The 18,571-nt window shown below is 45.5% G+C and overlaps 1 protein-coding gene across 1 annotated transcript in view; it reads left to right on the top strand.

Moving 5' to 3' along the window:
- The first annotated feature begins 1,225 nt into the window (after positions 1–1,225).
- Positions 1,226–18,571, top strand: part of ahr1a (aryl hydrocarbon receptor 1a) — a 51,946-nt gene continuing 34,600 nt past the window's right edge. The window contains exons 1-3 of the mRNA XM_065027164.1: positions 1,226–1,278; positions 1,683–1,867; positions 6,858–6,949. Of these exons, the coding sequence (XP_064883236.1) occupies positions 1,241–1,278; positions 1,683–1,867; positions 6,858–6,949 (315 nt within the window). The 5' untranslated portion in view covers positions 1,226–1,240. The remainder of the gene's footprint in view (positions 1,279–1,682; positions 1,868–6,857; positions 6,950–18,571) is intronic.

The following is an 18,571-nucleotide window of genomic DNA, read 5'->3' as shown; positions in this document are numbered from 1 at the left end:
ACATTCCAAATGTTGACATTTCGGGAGGCACACATCACTTTTTGATGAATCTGAGATGGAAAAATCCCTAATCCCTTTTATTCAAAGCAAATGTAAAATGTAAACGGCATTCCAAGTAATGTGGCAGATTAGGAGATAAAGAGCTTTGCTATCAGAGCCTGAAATAACAAGTCATTTGAATACAGTAATTCCCAAGTAATTTACCCTGAATTAGAGATCACCATCCTCCACCAAGACTGCTTCTGTATACACACTTCTTCCTAATAATGCTCTTCATTTAACTGGTGAGGTGTCCGTCTGCAGTACGTTCACAAACTATGACCTATTTTGCTTTGCTGACCCAAAAATACAGAAGGCTGTTTTAAAAATTTAAGATTTGCTATAAGGATAAATACATTTACATAATTTAGCAGAAGCTCTTATGCAAAGAAATGTACAGTAGTGAGTGCATGGGACTCGAACCCACAACCCTGGGGTTGCAAACACCATGCTCTATCAATTGACCCACACGGGACCTCATACAATGCATTATATTAAATATACTTGAATTATTCAACCCTGCCTCTCCCATGTGTTCTACAATTGCAGTAGCTACGGTAATGAACTTTCAATTGGTTTTTAAGACGTCCCACCCATCTCATCTAGACTCAGACCTTTGAAGGGTGTAAACAACGCAATGGTAGTCACTTTGCGATTGGCTGGGATAAGCGTGTGCCTACCCGGTGGGTGGAGCTAAAGGGGGTGTGAAAGAAATGACCACAAATGTCCAATTTCTGCAGTTTGCATGACGTTTGTTGTAGCTATGAAATTATCGTGTGGCTAATGTTCGGAGAATATATTCCGATTTGATGTATAGTCTATCCGCGTTTGGCAAGGAAGCTCGCACGGCACGATCCATTGACGGCTCAGTGTTGGCAATTTATCATCTTTCTCTTCATTGAACTTTTCCACTTTCTCTAGCTAAATTAGGTTGTTAATATATGTAGCAAACATCTCTTTCTTTTCGCTTAATAATGCAGGTATGCATTTAACTGGCTATATCGTTTTGTAGTATGCATGAAAATGCATTTTACTCGACCATGTTTTGGTTTGATTGTCAGCTAGCTAACATGATACGTGTTATTTAGCTAGCCTAGCAGAAGCAGGGATTTGACTGCGTACCCTGTCCTGTCAGCTAGCTAGCTGTCTTTCTAGTGCGCTTGGCATTCCATAGTACACATTGGGAATAAATAGCACCAACATGTATGCAAGTCGCAAGAGGAAAAAGCCCCAGAGAAGGTACAGTCACGTTAGGTAACTGATCGCCGCTACAACAGCATAGCCAGCTAGTTAGGGGTTGTAGACAAAGTTATGTCACTACTAGTCTAGTGCATGTTAAGTATGCCACATCAGTGTGCAGAATTAGGATGCCTTGTGAGTGACAGTTCAATTGTAGTACTGTTATTATGTTCATGGAATAGGGTTGACTGACAGACTCCCTAGTCTGATTTGTATGAGGTCTGAATGAGGTACAGAAAGAAGCATGTTTCAACCTTGGACAATGATATTTCTTTCTGTCGACTCCATGAGTTGCATTCATTCACACTTTCGTAAACATACAGTATCTACCATTTAGTCTACATAACAAGACCGAGGAATATCATCATATGAGACATTGATGGCAGACATTCTCCTCCTCGTAGTGTGAAGCCACCTCCAGAAGGAGCCAAATCAAACCCTTCCAAGAGGCACCGGGAACGCCTGAATGGGGAGTTGGACAGGCTGGCCAGTCTGCTTCCTTACCCCCAGGATGTCATCTCCAAGCTGGACAAACTGACCATCCTCAGGCTTTGTGTCAGCTACCTGCGTGCCAAGAGCTTTTTCAATGGTAAGGCATGATAAGAGCGTCTGCTAAATGACTTAAATGTAAAATGTAAATGATCATAACACACCCTATTGTCCATATTTAGGGTTGGATTATGTTAAGATATTATCTGACTACTGTCAGATTTATTTACATTTTTAAAACTTTTATTTAACTAGGCAAGTCAGTTAAGAACAAATTCTTATTTATGATGACGGCCTAGGAACAGTGGGTTAACAAAATTGGCACACCGATATTTGGGGAGTTTCACCCATTCTTCTCTATAGATTCCCTCAAGCTCTGTCAGGTTGGATGGGTAGCGTCGCTGCACAGCTATTTTCAAGTCCTTCCAGAGATGTTTGATCGTGTTCAAGTCCGGACTCTGGCTGTGCCACTCAAGGACATTCAGAGACTTGTCCCGAAGCCACTCCTGCGTTGTCTTGACTGTGCTTAGGGTCGTTGTCCTGTTGGAAGGTGAACCTTCGCCCCAGTCTGAGGTCCTGAGCGCTCTGGAGCAGATTTTCATCAAGGAACTCTCTATACTTTGCTCCGTTCATCTTTCCCTCGATCCTGACTAGTCTCCCAGTCCCTGCCACTGAAAAACATCCCCACAGCATGATGCTGCCACCACCATGTTTCACCGTAGGGATGGTGCCAGGTTTCCTCCAGGCGTGACGCTTGGCATTCAGGCCAGAGATTTCAATCTTGGTTTCATCAGACCAGAGAGTCTTGTTTCCCATGGTCTGAGAGTCTTGTTTCCCATGGTCTGAGAGTCTTGTTTCCCATGGTCTGAGAGTCTTGTTTCCCATGGTCTGAGAGTCTTGTTTCCCATGGTCTGAGAGTCTTGTTTCCCATGGTCTGAGAGTCTTTAGGTGCTGTATACGGGGTATTTGGAAACGGGATGCTTTTTCTATACCGACAATACAGATTCAACTATTTATTTGAAGTGTTTCAATACATTTTAATATTTGTAGCAAATATTTTTTATTAATTCACTGCAGTCAACGTGTGCAATACCTTAGGAGATGAAGCAGATTGTGTTCTTCATTTCACCTATCACATTATTGTACATTATGAAGCTCACCGTAGTTCCCCAGAACAGTTGAGACAGTCACATTATTGTACATTATGAAGCTCACCGTAATTCCCCAGAACAGTTGAGACAGTCACATTATGAAGCTCACCGTAGTTCCCCAGAACAGTTGAGACAGTCACATTATTGTACATTATGAAGCTCACCGTAATTCCCCAGAACAGCTGAGACAGTCACATTATTGTACATTATGAAGCTCACCGTAGTTCCCCAGAACAGTTGACAGTCACATTATTGTACATTATGAAGCTCACCGTAGTTCCCCAGAACAGTTGAGACAGTCACATTATTGTACATTATGAAGCTCACCGTAGTTCCCCAGAACAGTTGAGACAGTCACATTATTGTACATTATGAAGCTCACCGTAGTTCCCCAGAACAGTTGAGACAGTCACATTATTGTACATTATGAAGCTCACCGTAGTTCCCCAGAACAGTTGATCCAGTCACGTGTTTGTTTGGAAATGGCACAACAGGAGAAAACGGGAGCAGGTGAGTCCAGCTGTGTGTTGACATGAACCTGTTTTATATTGAAAGTCAATAGAGTGATCAGGGACATGCAACTATAGCTTTCCTTCACAGGAAGAACATTAGTGCAACACATTCGGCAGAAAATAGCTTCATTTTCATCAGATGGCAGCAGAAATGCAACCAAGTACATGAGTTTACAATGAAAAAGCAAGGTATTGTTTGCGAAAACTATGCATAGCCATCATATTTCTAATATTTATCATATAAAGAATGTAGCCAGCTACATTTCCTAATGTTTTGTTTAAAGTTAATCTGGCATTTTAAAGGTGGAAAATGGCTGGCTACACTGAGAAAAGTACCTGGAGAACAGTAGCTACACATCAGTCAGAGTGCTGTCTGCTGATAGAATGATGGAGAACAGTAGCTACACATCAGTCAGTGCTGTCTGCTGATAGATTGATGGAGAACAGTAGCTCCACATCAGTCAGAGTGCTGTCTGCTGATAGAATGATGGAGAACAGTAGCTACACATCAGTCAGAGTGCTGTCTGCTGATAGAATGCCCATTCCTGAATTCTCCTCTGAGTGGGGAAGTGCAACTGAAGCACACAATTAGTCTAATGCAGAGCAGAAATTACAATAAGATCCATTTTACATCTGCATTTACAGAACGCGTGAAGATCTTTCTTAATTAAGAGTTTTCAAAATTCTGTGTAAACATGACCCCGAAGTTTAACTTGCTACTTAATATAAGTGGCTGAATTAATAAGGTGATGGGTCATCATATTGTTTTGCGAAAACTATGCATGTTTGAGAAGTCAGTCCTTTGAATGAGTTATCTGTACAGCTGGCACTGCTATCTTTTCATTTCCTAGCCTTTTTTCTCCTCCGTTCTCAGCCGTCTTCTCCTACCCCATATTCTCCGAGCAGAGCAGGCAGGTCCGTTGCCCTAGCGACTCCAGACTCCACACAGACACAGCATGTAGCCTACACATGCTGCTCCAGAGCCTGTGCTGTTCTTCCTTCAGACAAGCATGTGTCAAAACTTTGTTAATTTGCACAATGTCTTTCGTTCACAATCACTTGGAAATGTCAAAAAACCTTCGGTAGCGCCTACCTATGTATGTGTAACTTTATGAGATGGATTGCCTGTCTTTGCAATTAGTTCATTTTCATTTGCGCTCATTAGAATATTTAGCTAGCAGCCTCCATTGAAATTTGTGTGCTAATTTTGTTGGCATTCTGTTAATGGAATCCTTTTTGTTTTTTTGGCACCTCCTTGTGTACTAATAAGCCTGTAGTACTGTTTATCTCTGTATGCGAGAAGGACTGTATGACGATATGAATATCTTGATACTGCCCAACCCTAAAAGGTTCCTTCTTGACAAGAAGACCTAATAAAGGGTAAGAATACAAACAAGGTAAATGGCTCAGTAGAATAGAATACATTTTTATACAAGTATAATATAGGAAGGCACAATTTATAGATCAATATTTAAACATGGATGGGGGGGGTGTAAGTGTTTTAAATTGTGCATTCAATCCAACATTTGCAGAACCACAAAAAAAGCAAGGAAGCTGAAAAATGTAGACTGATTTGAATGTATTGCTTAGAACTTGTAGGCTAGCTGTCTGAGATGTAAACATTTAGAACTTGTAGGCTAGCTGTCTGAGATGTAAACATTTAGAACTTGTAGGCGAGCTGTCTGAGATGTAAACATTTAGAACTTGTAGGCGAGCTGTCTGAGATGTAAACATTTAGAACTTGTAGGCGAGCTGTCTGAGATGTAAACATTTAGAACTTGTAGGCTAGCTGTCTGAGATGTAAACATTTAGAACTTGTAGGCGAGCTGTCTGAGATGTAAACATTTAGAACTTGTAGGCTAGCTGTCTGAGATGTAAACATTTAGAACTTGTAGGCTAGCTGTCTGAGATGTAAACATTTAGAACTTGTAGGCGAGCTGTCTGAGATGTAAACATTTAGAACTTGTAGGCTAGCTGTCTGAGATGTAAACATTTAGAACTTGTAGGCGAGCTGTCTGAGATGTAAACATTTAGAACTTGTAGGCTAGCTGTCTGAGATGTAAACATTTAGAACTTGTAGGCGAGCTGTCTGAGATGTAAACATTTAGCCTTCATTTCTGCAATAGCCCTTTATATTTTGAGTGACTCAACAATTCAATTAGCTCGACTTGCATGAGGAAAAAGCCAGCAGAATAAAATGTTCTACTCTTATTTTAGTTTCCTCCGAGACTTGCTAGCAGCCAGGATTCCTGGCCTTTATGTTGTTGCTGCCTGCTGCTGCTGTGGTGCTTTGTGCAATCGGCAGAGTTCCTAGACTCCCAAGGGGAGGGGAGAGGGGGGTGTTTGCTTGAGTAATCTATCTTAGAACAGACTTGTTGAACTCTTGACTCCACAGACTCCTGAGGAGGGTTATAAAACAGTGGTCTCCTGCATCCCAAATGGCACTCTATTCCCTGTTCAGTGCATTACGTTTGCCAGGGGCATGGGCTCTGGTCAAAAGGTGTTCAATATAGGGAATAGGATTCCATTTGGGGTGCAGAGTGTTTGATAGTCTGTAGTATGAGCCAACAACTAAACTTTGACTTGTTTAGATGAGTGAGAAGTGTTGACTCTGCTCTGATAAGGGGATGGGTGTAGATCGATGTGAACCAGAGGGGGATTCTTTTGGCCATCGTATGAGAATACAATCAAGATTGTGGACAGGTCGTCATTGTAAATAAGAATACATTCTTAAATGACTTACCTGTATGAATAAAGGGGGGAAAAATAATTGTGGTTGCAGACTTCCTGAGTTATTCTACTGCGGGGATGGGACTGCCTGAGAGGACGTCATTCTACTGCGGGGATGGACAAGTCCTCGGGGGCCTGATTGGTGTCACACGTTTACTCCAGCCTTAGCTAACACACCTGACTCCAATAATCAACTAATCATGATCATCAGTTTAAAATGTCATTAGTTTAATCAGCTGTGTTTGCTAGACAGGGAGAAAGTGTGACACCATTCTGGCCCCTGAGGACTTTGAGTTCCCTATCCACGTTCTACTGGCACAACTCTCCAACTGTAGCTAGGCTATAGGGCCCGACCAGCACAGTTAGGGTCTGTTCTCTTAATCACACTGAAACATAAGGCATCACACTGCACCATCTATCTGAAGATGATTTGTTGTTGCCTAGCCTATATGGCTACCACAGTACACACAAATAGAATAACATTTTTGGTTGATTTAAAATGCCCATCAAATTCTCTTCCACAGGAACAACTAGTTCCATTAGCGGTGAGCACATTAGGTCTATCTCACATTATTGTGAATGGGTCTCTGTCTGTAGTGATTCACTGTAACTGGTTCCTCTGCATTCCTTCATTGTGTGATGGAAATCCTCTATGGGACAGCAACCGTAATCTTGATTTTATTGTATTGTGTTGCAGTGACCCTACAATCCACAGCCTCCCAGCGCCCAGAGAGTAATGTTCTGAAGAAGAAAGAACTTCACGTTCCAGAGGGAGAGCTGTTACTACAGGTTAGTGGGGTCTATTCAGTAGCCACCCTGTCTGTTACTACAGGTTAGTGGGGGTCTATTCAGTAGCCTGTTACTACAGGTTAGTGGGGTCTATTCAGTAGCCACCCTGTCTGTTACTACAGGTTAGTGGGGTCTATTCAGTAGCCTGATACTACAGGTTAGTGGGGTCTATTCAGTAGCCACCCTGTCTGTTACTACAGGTTAGTGGGGGTCTATTCAGTAGCCTGTTACTACAGGTTAGTGGGGTCTATTCAGTAGCCACCCTGTCTGTTACTACAGGTTAGTGGGGTCTATTCAGTAGCCTGTTACTACAGGTTAGTGGGGTCTATTCAGTAGCCTGTTACTACCGGTTAGTGGGTCTATTCAGTAGCCTGTTACTACAGGTTAGTGGGGTCTATTCAGTAGCCACCCTGTCTGTTACTACAGGTTAGTGGGGTCTATTCAGTAGCCTGTTACTACAGGTTAGTGGGGTCTATTCAGTAGCCACCCTGTCTGTTACTACAGGTTAGTGGGGTCTATTCAGTAGCCTGTTACTACAGGTTAGTGGGGTCTATTCAGTAGCCTGTTACTACAGGTTAGTGGGGTCTATTCAGTAGCCACCCTGTCTGTTACTACAGGTTAGTGGGGTCTATTCAGTAGCCACCCTGTCTGTTACTACAGGTTAGTGGGGTCTATTCAGTAGCCACCCTGTCTGTTACTACAGGTTAGTGGGGTCTATTCAGTAGCCACCCTGTCTGTTACTACAGGTTAGTGGGGTCTATTCAGTAGCCACCCTGTCTGTTACTACAGGTTAGTGGGGTCTATTCAGTAGCCACCCTGTCTGTTACTACAGGTTAGTGTTACTACAGGTTAGTGGGGTCTATTCAGTATTTGGGTCTATTCAGTAGCCAGTGGGGTCTATTCAGTAGCCTGTCTGTTACTACAGGTTAGTGGGGTCTATTCAGTAGCCTGTTACTACAGGTTAGTGGGGTCTATTCAGTAGCCACCCTGTCTGTTACTACAGGTTAGTGGGGTCTATTCAGTAGCCTGTTGTCTGTTACAGGTTAGTGGGGTCTATTCAGTAGCCACCCTGTCTGTTACTACAGGTTAGTGGGGTCTATTCAGTAGCCACCCTGTCTGTTACTACAGGTTAGTGGGGTCTATTCAGTAGCCTGTTACTACAGGTTAGTGGGGTCTATTCAGTAGCCACCCTGTCTGTTACTACAGGTTAGTGGGGTCTATTCAGTAGCCACCCTGTCTGTTACTACAGGTTAGTGGGGTCTATTCAGTAGCCTGTTACTACAGGTTAGTGGGGTCTATTCAGTAGCCACCCTGTCTGTTACTACAGGTTAGTGGGGTCTATTCAGTAGCCACCCTGTCTGTTACTACAGGTTAGTGGGGTCTATTCAGTAGCCTGTTACTACAGGTTAGTGGGGTCTATTCAGTAGCCACCCTGTCTGTTACTACAGGTTAGTGGGGTCTATTCAGTAGCCACCCTGTCTGTTACTACAGGTTAGTGGGGTCTATTCAGTAGCCACCCTGTCTGTTACTACAGGTTAGTGGGGTCTATTCAGTAGCCACCCTGTCTGTTACTACAGGTTAGTGGGGTCTATTCAGTAGCCACCCTGTTCTGTTACTACAGGTTAGTGGGGTCTATTCAGTAGCCACCCTGTCTGTTACTACAGGTTAGTGGGGTCTATTCAGTAGCCTGTTACTACAGGTTAGTGGGGTCTATTCAGTAGCCACCCTGTCTGTTACTACAGGTTAGTGGGGTCTATTCAGTAGTCTGTTACTACCTATTCAGTAGCCTGTTACTACAGGTTAGTGGGGTCTATTCAGTAGCCACCCTGTCTGTTACTACAGGTTAGTGGGGTCTATTCAGTAGCCTGTTACTACAGGTTAGTGGGGTCTATTCAGTAGCCACCCTGTCTGTTACTACAGGTTAGTGGGGTCTATTCAGTCTATTCAGTAGCCACCCTGTCTGTTACTACAGGTTAGTGGGGTCTATTCAGTAGCCACCCTGTCTGTTACTACAGGTTAGTGGGGTCTATTCAGTAGCCACCCTGTCTGTTACTACAGGTTAGTGGGGTCTATTCAGTAGCCAGCCTGTTACTACAGGTTAGTGGGGGTCTATTCAGTAGCCTGTTACTACAGGTTAGTGGGGTCTATTCAGTAGCCACCCTGTCTGTTACTACAGGTTAGTGGGGTCTATTCAGTAGCCACCTATTGTCTGTTACTACAGGTTAGTGGGGTCTATTCAGTAGCCACCCTGTCTGTTACTACAGGTTAGTGGGGTCTATTCAGTAGCTGTTACTACAGGTTAGTGGGGTCTATTCAGTAGCCACCCTGTTACTACAGGTTAGTGGGGTCTATTCAGTAGCCACCCTGTCTGTTACTACAGGTTAGTGGGGTCTATTCAGTAGCCACCCTGTCTGTTACTACAGGTTAGTGGGGTCTATTCAGTAGCCACCCTGTCTGTTACTACAGGTTAGTGGGGTCTATTCAGTAGCCTGTTACTACAGGTTAGTGGGGTCTATTCAGTAGCCTGTTACTACAGGTTAGTGGGGTCTATTCAGTAGCCTGTTACTACAGGTTAGTGGGGTCTATTCAGTAGCCACCCTGTCTGTTACTACAGGTTAGTGGGGTCTATTCAGTAGCCACCCTGTCTGTTACTACAGGTTAGTGGGGTCTATTCAGTAGCCTGTTACTACAGGTTAGTGGGGTCTATTCAGTAGCCACCCTGTCTGTTACTACAGGTTAGTGGGGTCTATTCAGTAGCCTGTTACTACAGGTTAGTGGGGTCCTGTCTGTTACTACAGGTTAGTGGGGTCTATTCAGTAGCCACCCTGTCTGTTACTACAGGTTAGTGGGGTCTATTCAGTAGCCTGTTACCAGGTTAGTGGGGTCTATTCAGTAGCCTGTTACTACAGGTTAGTGGGGTCTATTCAGTAGCCACCCTGTCTGTTACTACAGGTTAGTGGGGTCTATTCAGTAGCCACCCTGTCTGTTACTACAGGTTAGTGGGGTCTATTCAGTAGCCACCCTGTCTGTTACTACAGGTTAGTGGGGTCTATTCAGTAGCCTGTTACTACAGGTTAGTGGGGTCTATTCAGGTTAGTGGGGTCTATTCAGTAGCCACCCTGTCTGTTACTACAGGTTAGTGGGGTCTATTCAGTAGCCACCCTGTCTGTTACTACAGGTTAGTGGGGTCTATTCAGTAGCTATTCACCCTGTCTGTTACTGCAGGTTAGTGGGGTCTATTCAGCCTGTTTACAGGTTAGGGGTCTATTCAGTAGCCTGTTACTACAGGTTAGTGGGGTCTATTCAGTAGCCTGTTACTACAGGTTAGTGGGGTCTATTCAGTAGCCTGTTACTACAGGTTAGTGGGGTCTATTCAGTAGCCACCCTGTCTGTTACTACAGGTTAGTGGGGTCTATTCAGTAGCCACCCTGTCTGTTACTACAGGTTAGTGGGGTCTATTCAGTAGCCTGTTACTACAGGTTAGTGGGGTCTATTCAGTAGCCACCCTGTCTGTTACTACAGGTTAGTGGGGTCTATTCAGTAGCCACCCTGTCTGTTACTACAGGTTAGTGGGGTCTATTCAGGTTAGTGGGGTCTAGCCTGTTACTACAGGTTAGTGGGGTCTATTCAGTAGCCTGTTACTACAGGTTAGTGGGGTCTATTCAGTAGCCAGCCTGTCTGTTACTACAGGTTAGTGGGGTCTATTCAGTAGCCTGTTACCAGGTTAGTGGGGTCTATTGTCTGTTACTACAGGTTAGTGGGGTCTATTCAGTAGCCTGTTACTACAGGTTAGTGGGGTCTATTACTGTTACTACAGGTTAGTGGGGTCTATTCAGTAGCCACCCTGTCTGTTACTACAGGTTAGTGGGGTCTATTCAGTAGCCACCCTGTCTGTTACTACAGGTTAGTGGGGTCTATTCAGTAGCTGTCTGTTACTACAGGTTAGTGGGGTCTATTCAGTAGCCACCCCTGTTACTACAGGTTAGTGGGGTCTATTCAGTAGCCTGTTACTACAGGTTAGTGGGGTCTATTCAGTAGCCACCCTGTCTGTTACTACAGGTTAGTGGGGTCTATTCAGTAGCCACCCTGTCTGTTACTACAGGTTAGTGGGGGTCTATTCAGTAGCCTGTTACTACAGGTTAGTGGGGTCTATTCAGTAGCCTGTCTGTTACTACAGGTTAGTGGGGTCTATTCAGTAGCCACCCTGTCTGTTACTACAGGTTAGTGGGGTCTATTCAGTAGCCTGTCTTACTACAGGTTAGTGGGGTCTATTCAGTAGCCACCCTGTCTGTTACTACAGGTTAGTGGGGTCTATTCAGTAGCCTGTTACTACAGGTTAGTGGGGTCTGTTACTACAGGTTAGTGGGGTCTATTCAGTAGCCACCCTGTCTGTTACTACAGGTTAGTGGGGTCTATTCAGTAGCCTGTTACTACAGGTTAGTGGGGTCTATTCAGTAGCCACCTGTCTGTTACTACAGGTTAGTGGGGTCTATTCAGTAGTCTGTTACTACAGGTTAGTGGGGTCTATTCAGTAGCCACCCTGTCTGTTACTACAGGTTAGTGGGGTCTATTCAGTAGCCTGTTACTACAGGTTAGTGGGGTCTATTCAGTAGCCACCCTGTCTGTTACTACAGGTTAGTGGGGTCTATTCAGTAGCCTGTTACTACAGGTTGTGGGGTCTATTCAGTAGCCTGTTACAGGTTAATGGGGTCTATTCAGTAGCCACCCTGTACTGCAGGTTAGTGGGGTCTATTCAGGTTAGTTGGGGTCTATTCAGTAGCCTGTTACTACAGGTTAGTGGGGTCTATTCAGTAGCCTGTTACTACAGGTTAGTGGGGTCTATTCAGTAGCCACCCTGTCTGTTACTACAGGTTAGTGGGGTCTATTCAGTAGCCTGTTACTACAGGTTAGTGGGGTCTATTCAGTAGCCACCCTGTCTGTTACTACAGGTTAGTGGGGTCTATTCAGTAGCCACCCTGTCTGTTACTATTCAGGTTAGTGGGGTCTATTCAGTAGCCACCCTGTCTGTTACTACAGGTTAGTGGGGTCTATTCAGTAGCCACCCTGTCTGTTACTACAGGTTAGTGGGGTCTATTCAGTAGCCACCCTGTCTGTTACTACAGGTTAGTGGGGTCTATTCAGTAGCCTGTTACTACAGGTTAGTGGGGTCTATTCAGTAGCCTGTTACTACAGGTTAGTGGGGTCTATTCAGTAGCCACCCTGTCTGTTACTACAGGTTAGTGGGGTCTATTCAGTAGCCTGTTACTACAGGTTAGTGGGGTCTATTCAGTAGCCTGTTACTACAGGTTAGTGGGGTCTATTCAGTAGCCTGTTACCAGGTTGTTACTATTCAGGTTAGTGGGGTCTATTCAGTAGCCACCCTGTCTGTTACTACAGGTTAGTGGGGTCTATTCAGTAGCCTGTTACCCTGTCTGTTAGTAGCCTGTTACAGGTTAGTGGGGTCTATTCAGTAGCCACCCTGTCTGTTACTACAGGTTAGTGGGGTCTATTCAGTAGCCACCCTGTCTGTTACTACAGGTTCTATTCAGTAGGTTCTATTCAGTAGCCATTCCCTGTCTGTTACTACAGGTTAGTGGGGTCTATTCAGTAGCCACCCTGTCTGTTACTACAGGTTAGTGGGGTCTATTCAGTAGCCACCCTGTCTGTTACTACAGGTTAGTGGGGTCTATTCAGTAGCCACCCTGTCTGTTACTACAGGTTAGTGGGGTCTATTCAGTAGCCACCCTGTCTGTTACTACAGGTTAGTGGGGTCTATTCAGTAGCCTGTCTGTTACTACAGGTTAGTGGGGTCTATTCAGTAGCCACCCTGTTACTACAGGTTAGTGGGGTCTATTCAGTAGCCTGTTACTACAGGTTAGTGGGGGTCTATTCAGTAGCCACCCTGTCTGTTACTACAGGTTAGTGGGGTCTATTCAGTAGCCACCCTGTCTGTTACTACAGGTTAGTGGGGTCTATTCAGTAGCCACCCTGTCTGTTACTACAGGTTAGTGGGGTCTATTCAGTAGCCACCCTGTCTGTTACTACAGGTTAGTGGGGTCTATTCAGTAGCCACCCTGTCTGTTACTACAGGTTAGTGGGGTCTATTCAGTAGCCTGTTACTACAGGTTAGTGGGGTCTATTCACCCTGTCTGTTACTACAGGTTAGTGGGGTCTATTCAGTAGCCTGTTACTACAGGTTAGTGGGGTCTATTCAGTAGCCTGTTACTACAGGTTAGTGGGGTCTATTCAGTAGCCACCCTGTCTGTTACTACAGGTTAGTGGGGTCTATTCAGTAGCCTGTTACTACAGGTTAGTGGGGTCTATTCAGTAGCCACCCTGTCTGTTACTACAGGTTAGTGGGGTCTATTCAGTAGCCTGTTACTACAGGTTAGTGGGGTCTATTCAGTAGCCTGTTACTACAGGTTAGTGGGGTCTATTCAGTAGCCTGTTACTACAGGTTAGTGGGGTCTATTCAGTAGCCACCCTGTCTGTTACTACAGGTTAGTGGGGTCTATTCAGTAGCCTGTTACTACAGGTTAGTGGGGTCTATTCAGTAGCCACCCTGTCTGTTACTACAGGTTAGTGGGGTCTATTCAGTAGCCACCCTGTCTGTTACTACAGGTTAGTGGGGTCTATTCAGTAGCCACCCTGTCTGTTACTACAGGTTAGTGGGGTCTATTCAGTAGCCACCCTGTCTGTTACTACAGGTTAGTGGGGTCTATTCAGTAGCCACCCTGTCTGTTACTACAGGTTAGTGGGGTCTATTCAGTAGCCTGTTACCAGGTTAGTGGGGTCTATTCAGTAGCCACCCTGTCTGTTACTACAGGTTAGTGGGGTCTATTCAGTAGCCTGTTACTACAGGTTAGTGGGGTCTATTCAGTCTGTTACTACAGGTTAGTGGGGTCTATTCAGTAGCCACCCTGTCTGTTACAGGTTAGTGGGGTCTATTCAGTAGCCAGCCTGTCTGTTACTACAGGTTAGTGGGGTCTATTCAGTAGCCACCCTGTCTGTTACTACAGGTTAGTGGGGTCTATTCAGTAGCCTGTTACTACAGGTTAGTGGGGGTCTATTCAGTAGCCTGTTACTACAGGTTAGTGGGGTCTATTCAGTAGCCACCCTGTCTGTTACTACAGGTTAGTGGGGTCTATTCAGTAGCCACCCTGTCTGTTACTACAGGTTAGTGGGGTCTATTCAGTAGCCACCCTGTCTGTTACTACAGGTTAGTGGGGTCTATTCAGTAGCCACCCTGTCTGTTACTACAGGTTAGTGGGGTCTATTCAGTAGCCACCCTGTCTGTTACTACAGGTTAGTGGGGTCTATTCAGTAGCCACCCTGTCTGTTACTACAGGTTAGTGGGGTCTATTCAGTAGCCACCCTGTCTGTTACTACAGGTTAGTGGGGTCTATTCAGTAGCCTGTTACTACAGGTTAGTGGGGGTCTATTCAGTAGCCTGTTACTACAGGTTAGTGGGGTCTATTCAGTAGCCACCCTGTCTGTTACTACAGGTTAGTGGGGTCTATTCAGTAGCCTGTTACTACAGGTTAGTGGGGTCTATTCAGTAGCCTGTTACTACAGGTTAGTGGGGTCTATTCAGTAGCCACCCTGTCTGTTACTACAGGTTAGTGGGGTCTATTCAGTAGCCACCCTGTCTGTTACTACAGGTTAGTGGGGTCTATTCAGTAGCCACCCTGTCTGTTACTACAGGTTAGTGGGGTCTATTCAGTAGCCACCCTGTCTGTTACTACAGGTTAGTGGGGTCTATTCAGTAGCCTGTTACTACAGGTTAGTGGGGTCTATTCAGTAGCCTGTTACTACAGGTTAGTGGGGTCTATTCAGTAGCCACCCTGTCTGTTACTACAGGTTAGTGGGGTCTATTCAGTAGCCTGTTACTACAGGTTAGTGGGGGTCTATTCAGTAGCCTGTTACTACAGGTTAGTGGGGTCTATTCAGTAGCCACCCTGTCTGTTACTACAGGTTATTCAGGGCCATTCCCTAGCCTGTTACTACAGGTTAGTGGGGTCTATTCAGTAGCCACCCTGTCTGTTACTACAGGTTAGTGGGGTCTATTCAGTAGCCTGTTACTACAGGTTAGTGGGGTCTATTCTAGCCTGTTACTACAGGTTAGTGGGGTCTATTCAGTAGCCACCCTGTCTGTTACTACAGGTTAGTGGGGTCTATTCAGTAGCCACCCTGTCTGTTACTACAGGTTAGTGGGGTCTATTCAGTAGCCACCCTGTCTGTTACTACAGGTTAGTGGGGTCTATTCAGTAGCCACCCTGTCTGTTACTACAGGTTAGTGGGGTCTATTCAGTAGCCACCCTGTCTGTTACTACAGGTTAGTGGGGTCTATTCAGTAGCCACCCTGTCTGTTACTACAGGTTAGTGGGGTCTATTCAGTAGCCTGTTACTACAGGTTAGTGGGGTCTATTCAGTAGCCACCTGTCTGTTACTACAGGTTAGTGGGGTCTATTCAGTAGCCTGTTACTACAGGTTAGTGGGGTCTATTCAGTAGCCACCCTGTCTGTTACTACAGGTTAGTGGGGTCTATTCAGTAGCTGTCTGTTACTACAGGTTAGTGGGGTCTATTCAGTAGCCACCCTGTCTGTTACTACAGGTTAGTGGGGTCTATTCAGTAGCCTGTTACTACAGGTTAGTGGGGTCTATTCAGTAGCCACCCTGTCTGTTACTACAGGTTAGTGGGGTCTATTCAGTAGCCACCCTGTCTGTTACTACAGGTTAGTGGGGTCTATTCAGTAGCCTGTTACCCTATTCAGTCTGTTACTACAGGTTAGTGGGGTCTATTCAGTAGCCTGTTACTACAGGTTAGTGGGGTCTATTCAGTAGCCACCCTGTCTGTTACTACAGGTTAGTGGGGTCTATTCAGTAGCCACCCTGTCTGTTACTAGTCTATTCAGTACAGGTTGTGGGGGTCTATTCAGTTACTGTTACTACAGGTTAGTGGGGTCTATTCAGTAGCCACCTATTCTGTCTGTTACTACAGGTTAGTGGGGTCTATTCAGTAGCCACCCTGTCTGTTACTACAGGTTAGTGGGGTCTATTCAGTAGCCACCCTGTCTGTTACTACAGGTTAGTGGGGTCTATTCAGTAGCCACCCTGTCTGTTACTACAGGTTAGTGGGGTCTATTCAGTAGCCACCCTGTCTGTTACTACAGGTTAGTGGGGTCTATTCAGTAGCCACCCTGTCTGTTACTACAGGTTAGTGGGGTCTATTCAGTAGCCACCCTGTCTGTTACTACAGGTTAGTGGGGTCTATTCAGTAGCCACCCTGTCTGTTACTACAGGTTAGTGGGGTCTATTCAGTAGCCACCCTGTCTGTTACTACAGGTTAGTGGGGTCTATTCAGTAGCCACCCTGTCTGTTACTACAGGTTAGTGGGGTCTATTCAGTAGCCTGTTACTACAGGTCTATTCACCCTGTCTGTTACTACAGGTTAGTGGGGTCTATTCAGTAGCCACCCTGTCTGTTACTACAGGTTAGTGGGGTCTATTCAGTAGCCTGTTACTACAGGTTAGTGGGGTCTATTCAGTAGCCACCCTGTCTGTTACTACAGGTTAGTGGGGTCTATTCAGTAGCCTGTTACTACAGGTTAGTGGGGTCTATTCAGTAGCCACCCTGTCTGTTACTACAGGTTAGTGGGGTCTATTCAGTAGCCACCCTGTCTGTTACTACAGGTTAGTGGGGTCTATTCAGTAGCCACCCTGTCTGTTACTACAGGTTAGTGGGGTCTATTCAGTAGCTGTTACACCCTGTCTGTTACTACAGGTTAGTGGGGTCTATTCAGTAGCCACCCTGTCTGTTACTACAGGTTAGTGGGGTCTATTCAGTAGCCTGTTACTACAGGTTAGTGGGGGTCTATTCAGTAGCCTGTTACTACAGGTTAGTGGGGTCTATTCAGTAGCCACCCTGTCTGTTACTACAGGTTAGTGGGGTCTATTCAGTAGCCACCCTGTCTGTTACTACAGGTTAGTGGGGTCTATTCAGTAGCCACCCTGTTCTGTTACTGTCTGTTACAGGTTAGTGGGGTCTATTCAGTAGCCACCCTGTCTGTTACTACAGGTTAGTGGGGTCTATTCAGTAGCCACCCTGTCTGTTACTACAGGTTAGTGGGGTCTATTCAGTAGCCACCCTGTTACTCTGTCTATTCAGTACAGGTTAGTGGGGTCTATTCAGTAGCCACCCTGTCTGTTACTACAGGTTAGTGGGGTCTATTCAGTAGCCACCCTGCCTGTTACTACAGGTTAGTGGGGTCTATTCAGTAGCCACCCTGTCTGTTACTACAGGTTAGTGGGGTCTATTCAGTAGCCTGTTACTACAGGTTAGTGGGGTCTATTCAGTAGCCACCCTGTCTGTTACTACAGGTTAGTGGGGTCTATTCAGTAGCCACCCTGTCTGTTACTACAGGTTAGTGGGGTCTATTCAGTAGCCACCCTGTCTGTTACTACAGGTTAGTGGGGTCTATTCAGTAGCCACCCCTGTTACTACAGGTTAGTGGGGTCTATTCAGTAGCCACCCTGTTACTACAGGTTAGTGGGGTCTATTCAGTAGCCACCCTGTCTGTTACTACAGGTTAGTGGGGTCTATTCAGTAGCCTGTTACTACAGGTTAGTGGGGTCTATTCAGTAGCCACCCTGTCTGTTACTACAGGTTAGTGGGGTCTATTCAGTAGCCACCCTGTCTGTTACTACAGGTTAGTGGGGTCTATTCAGTAGCCACCCTGTCTGTTACTACAGGTTAGTGGGGTCTATTCAGTAGCCACCCTGTCTGTTACTACAGGTTAGTGGGGTCTATTCAGTAGCCACCCTGTCTGTTACTACAGGTTAGTGGGGTCTATTCAGTAGCCTGTTACTACAGGTTAGTGGGGTCTATTCAGTAGCCTGTTACTACAGGTTAGTGGGGTCTATTCAGTAGCCTGTTACTACAGGTTAGTGGGGTCTATTCAGTAGCCACCCTGTCTGTTACTACAGGTTAGTGGGGTCTATTCAGTAGCCACCCTGTCTGTTACTACAGGTTAGTGGGGTCTATTCAGTAGCCACCCTGTCTGTTACTACAGGTTAGTGGGGTCTATTCAGTAGCCACCCTGTTCTACAGGTTACTATTCAGGTTAGGTTGGGGTCTATTCAGTAGCCACCCTGTCTGTTACTACAGGTTAGTGGGGTCTATTCAGTAGCCACCCTGTCTGTTACTACAGGTTAGTGGGGTCTATTCAGTAGCCACCCTGTCTGTTACTACAGGTTAGTGGGGTCTATTCAGTAGCCACCCTGTCTGTTACTACAGGTTAGTGGGGTCTATTCAGTAGCCACCCTGTCTGTTACTACAGGTTAGTGGGGTCTATTCAGTAGCCTGTCTGTTACTTCAGGTTAGTGGGGTCTATTCACCCTGTCTGTTACTACAGGTTAGTGGGGTCTATTCAGTAGCCACCCTGTCTGTTACTACAGGTTAGTGGGGTCTATTCAGTAGCCACCCTGTCTGTTACTACAGGTTAGTGGGGTCTATTCAGTAGCCACCCTGTCTGTTACTACAGGTTAGTGGGGTCTATTCAGTAGCCACCCTGTCTGTTACTACAGGTTAGTGGGGTCTATTCAGTAGCCACCCTGTCTGTTA

Source organism: Oncorhynchus nerka, linkage group LG14 (assembly GCF_034236695.1).
Source record: "Oncorhynchus nerka isolate Pitt River linkage group LG14, Oner_Uvic_2.0, whole genome shotgun sequence".
Classification (NCBI taxonomy): Eukaryota; Metazoa; Chordata; class Actinopteri; order Salmoniformes; family Salmonidae; genus Oncorhynchus; species Oncorhynchus nerka.
The sequence above is the reverse complement of the archived record's forward strand: the minus strand, read 5'-3'. Positions and strand labels throughout refer to the sequence as shown.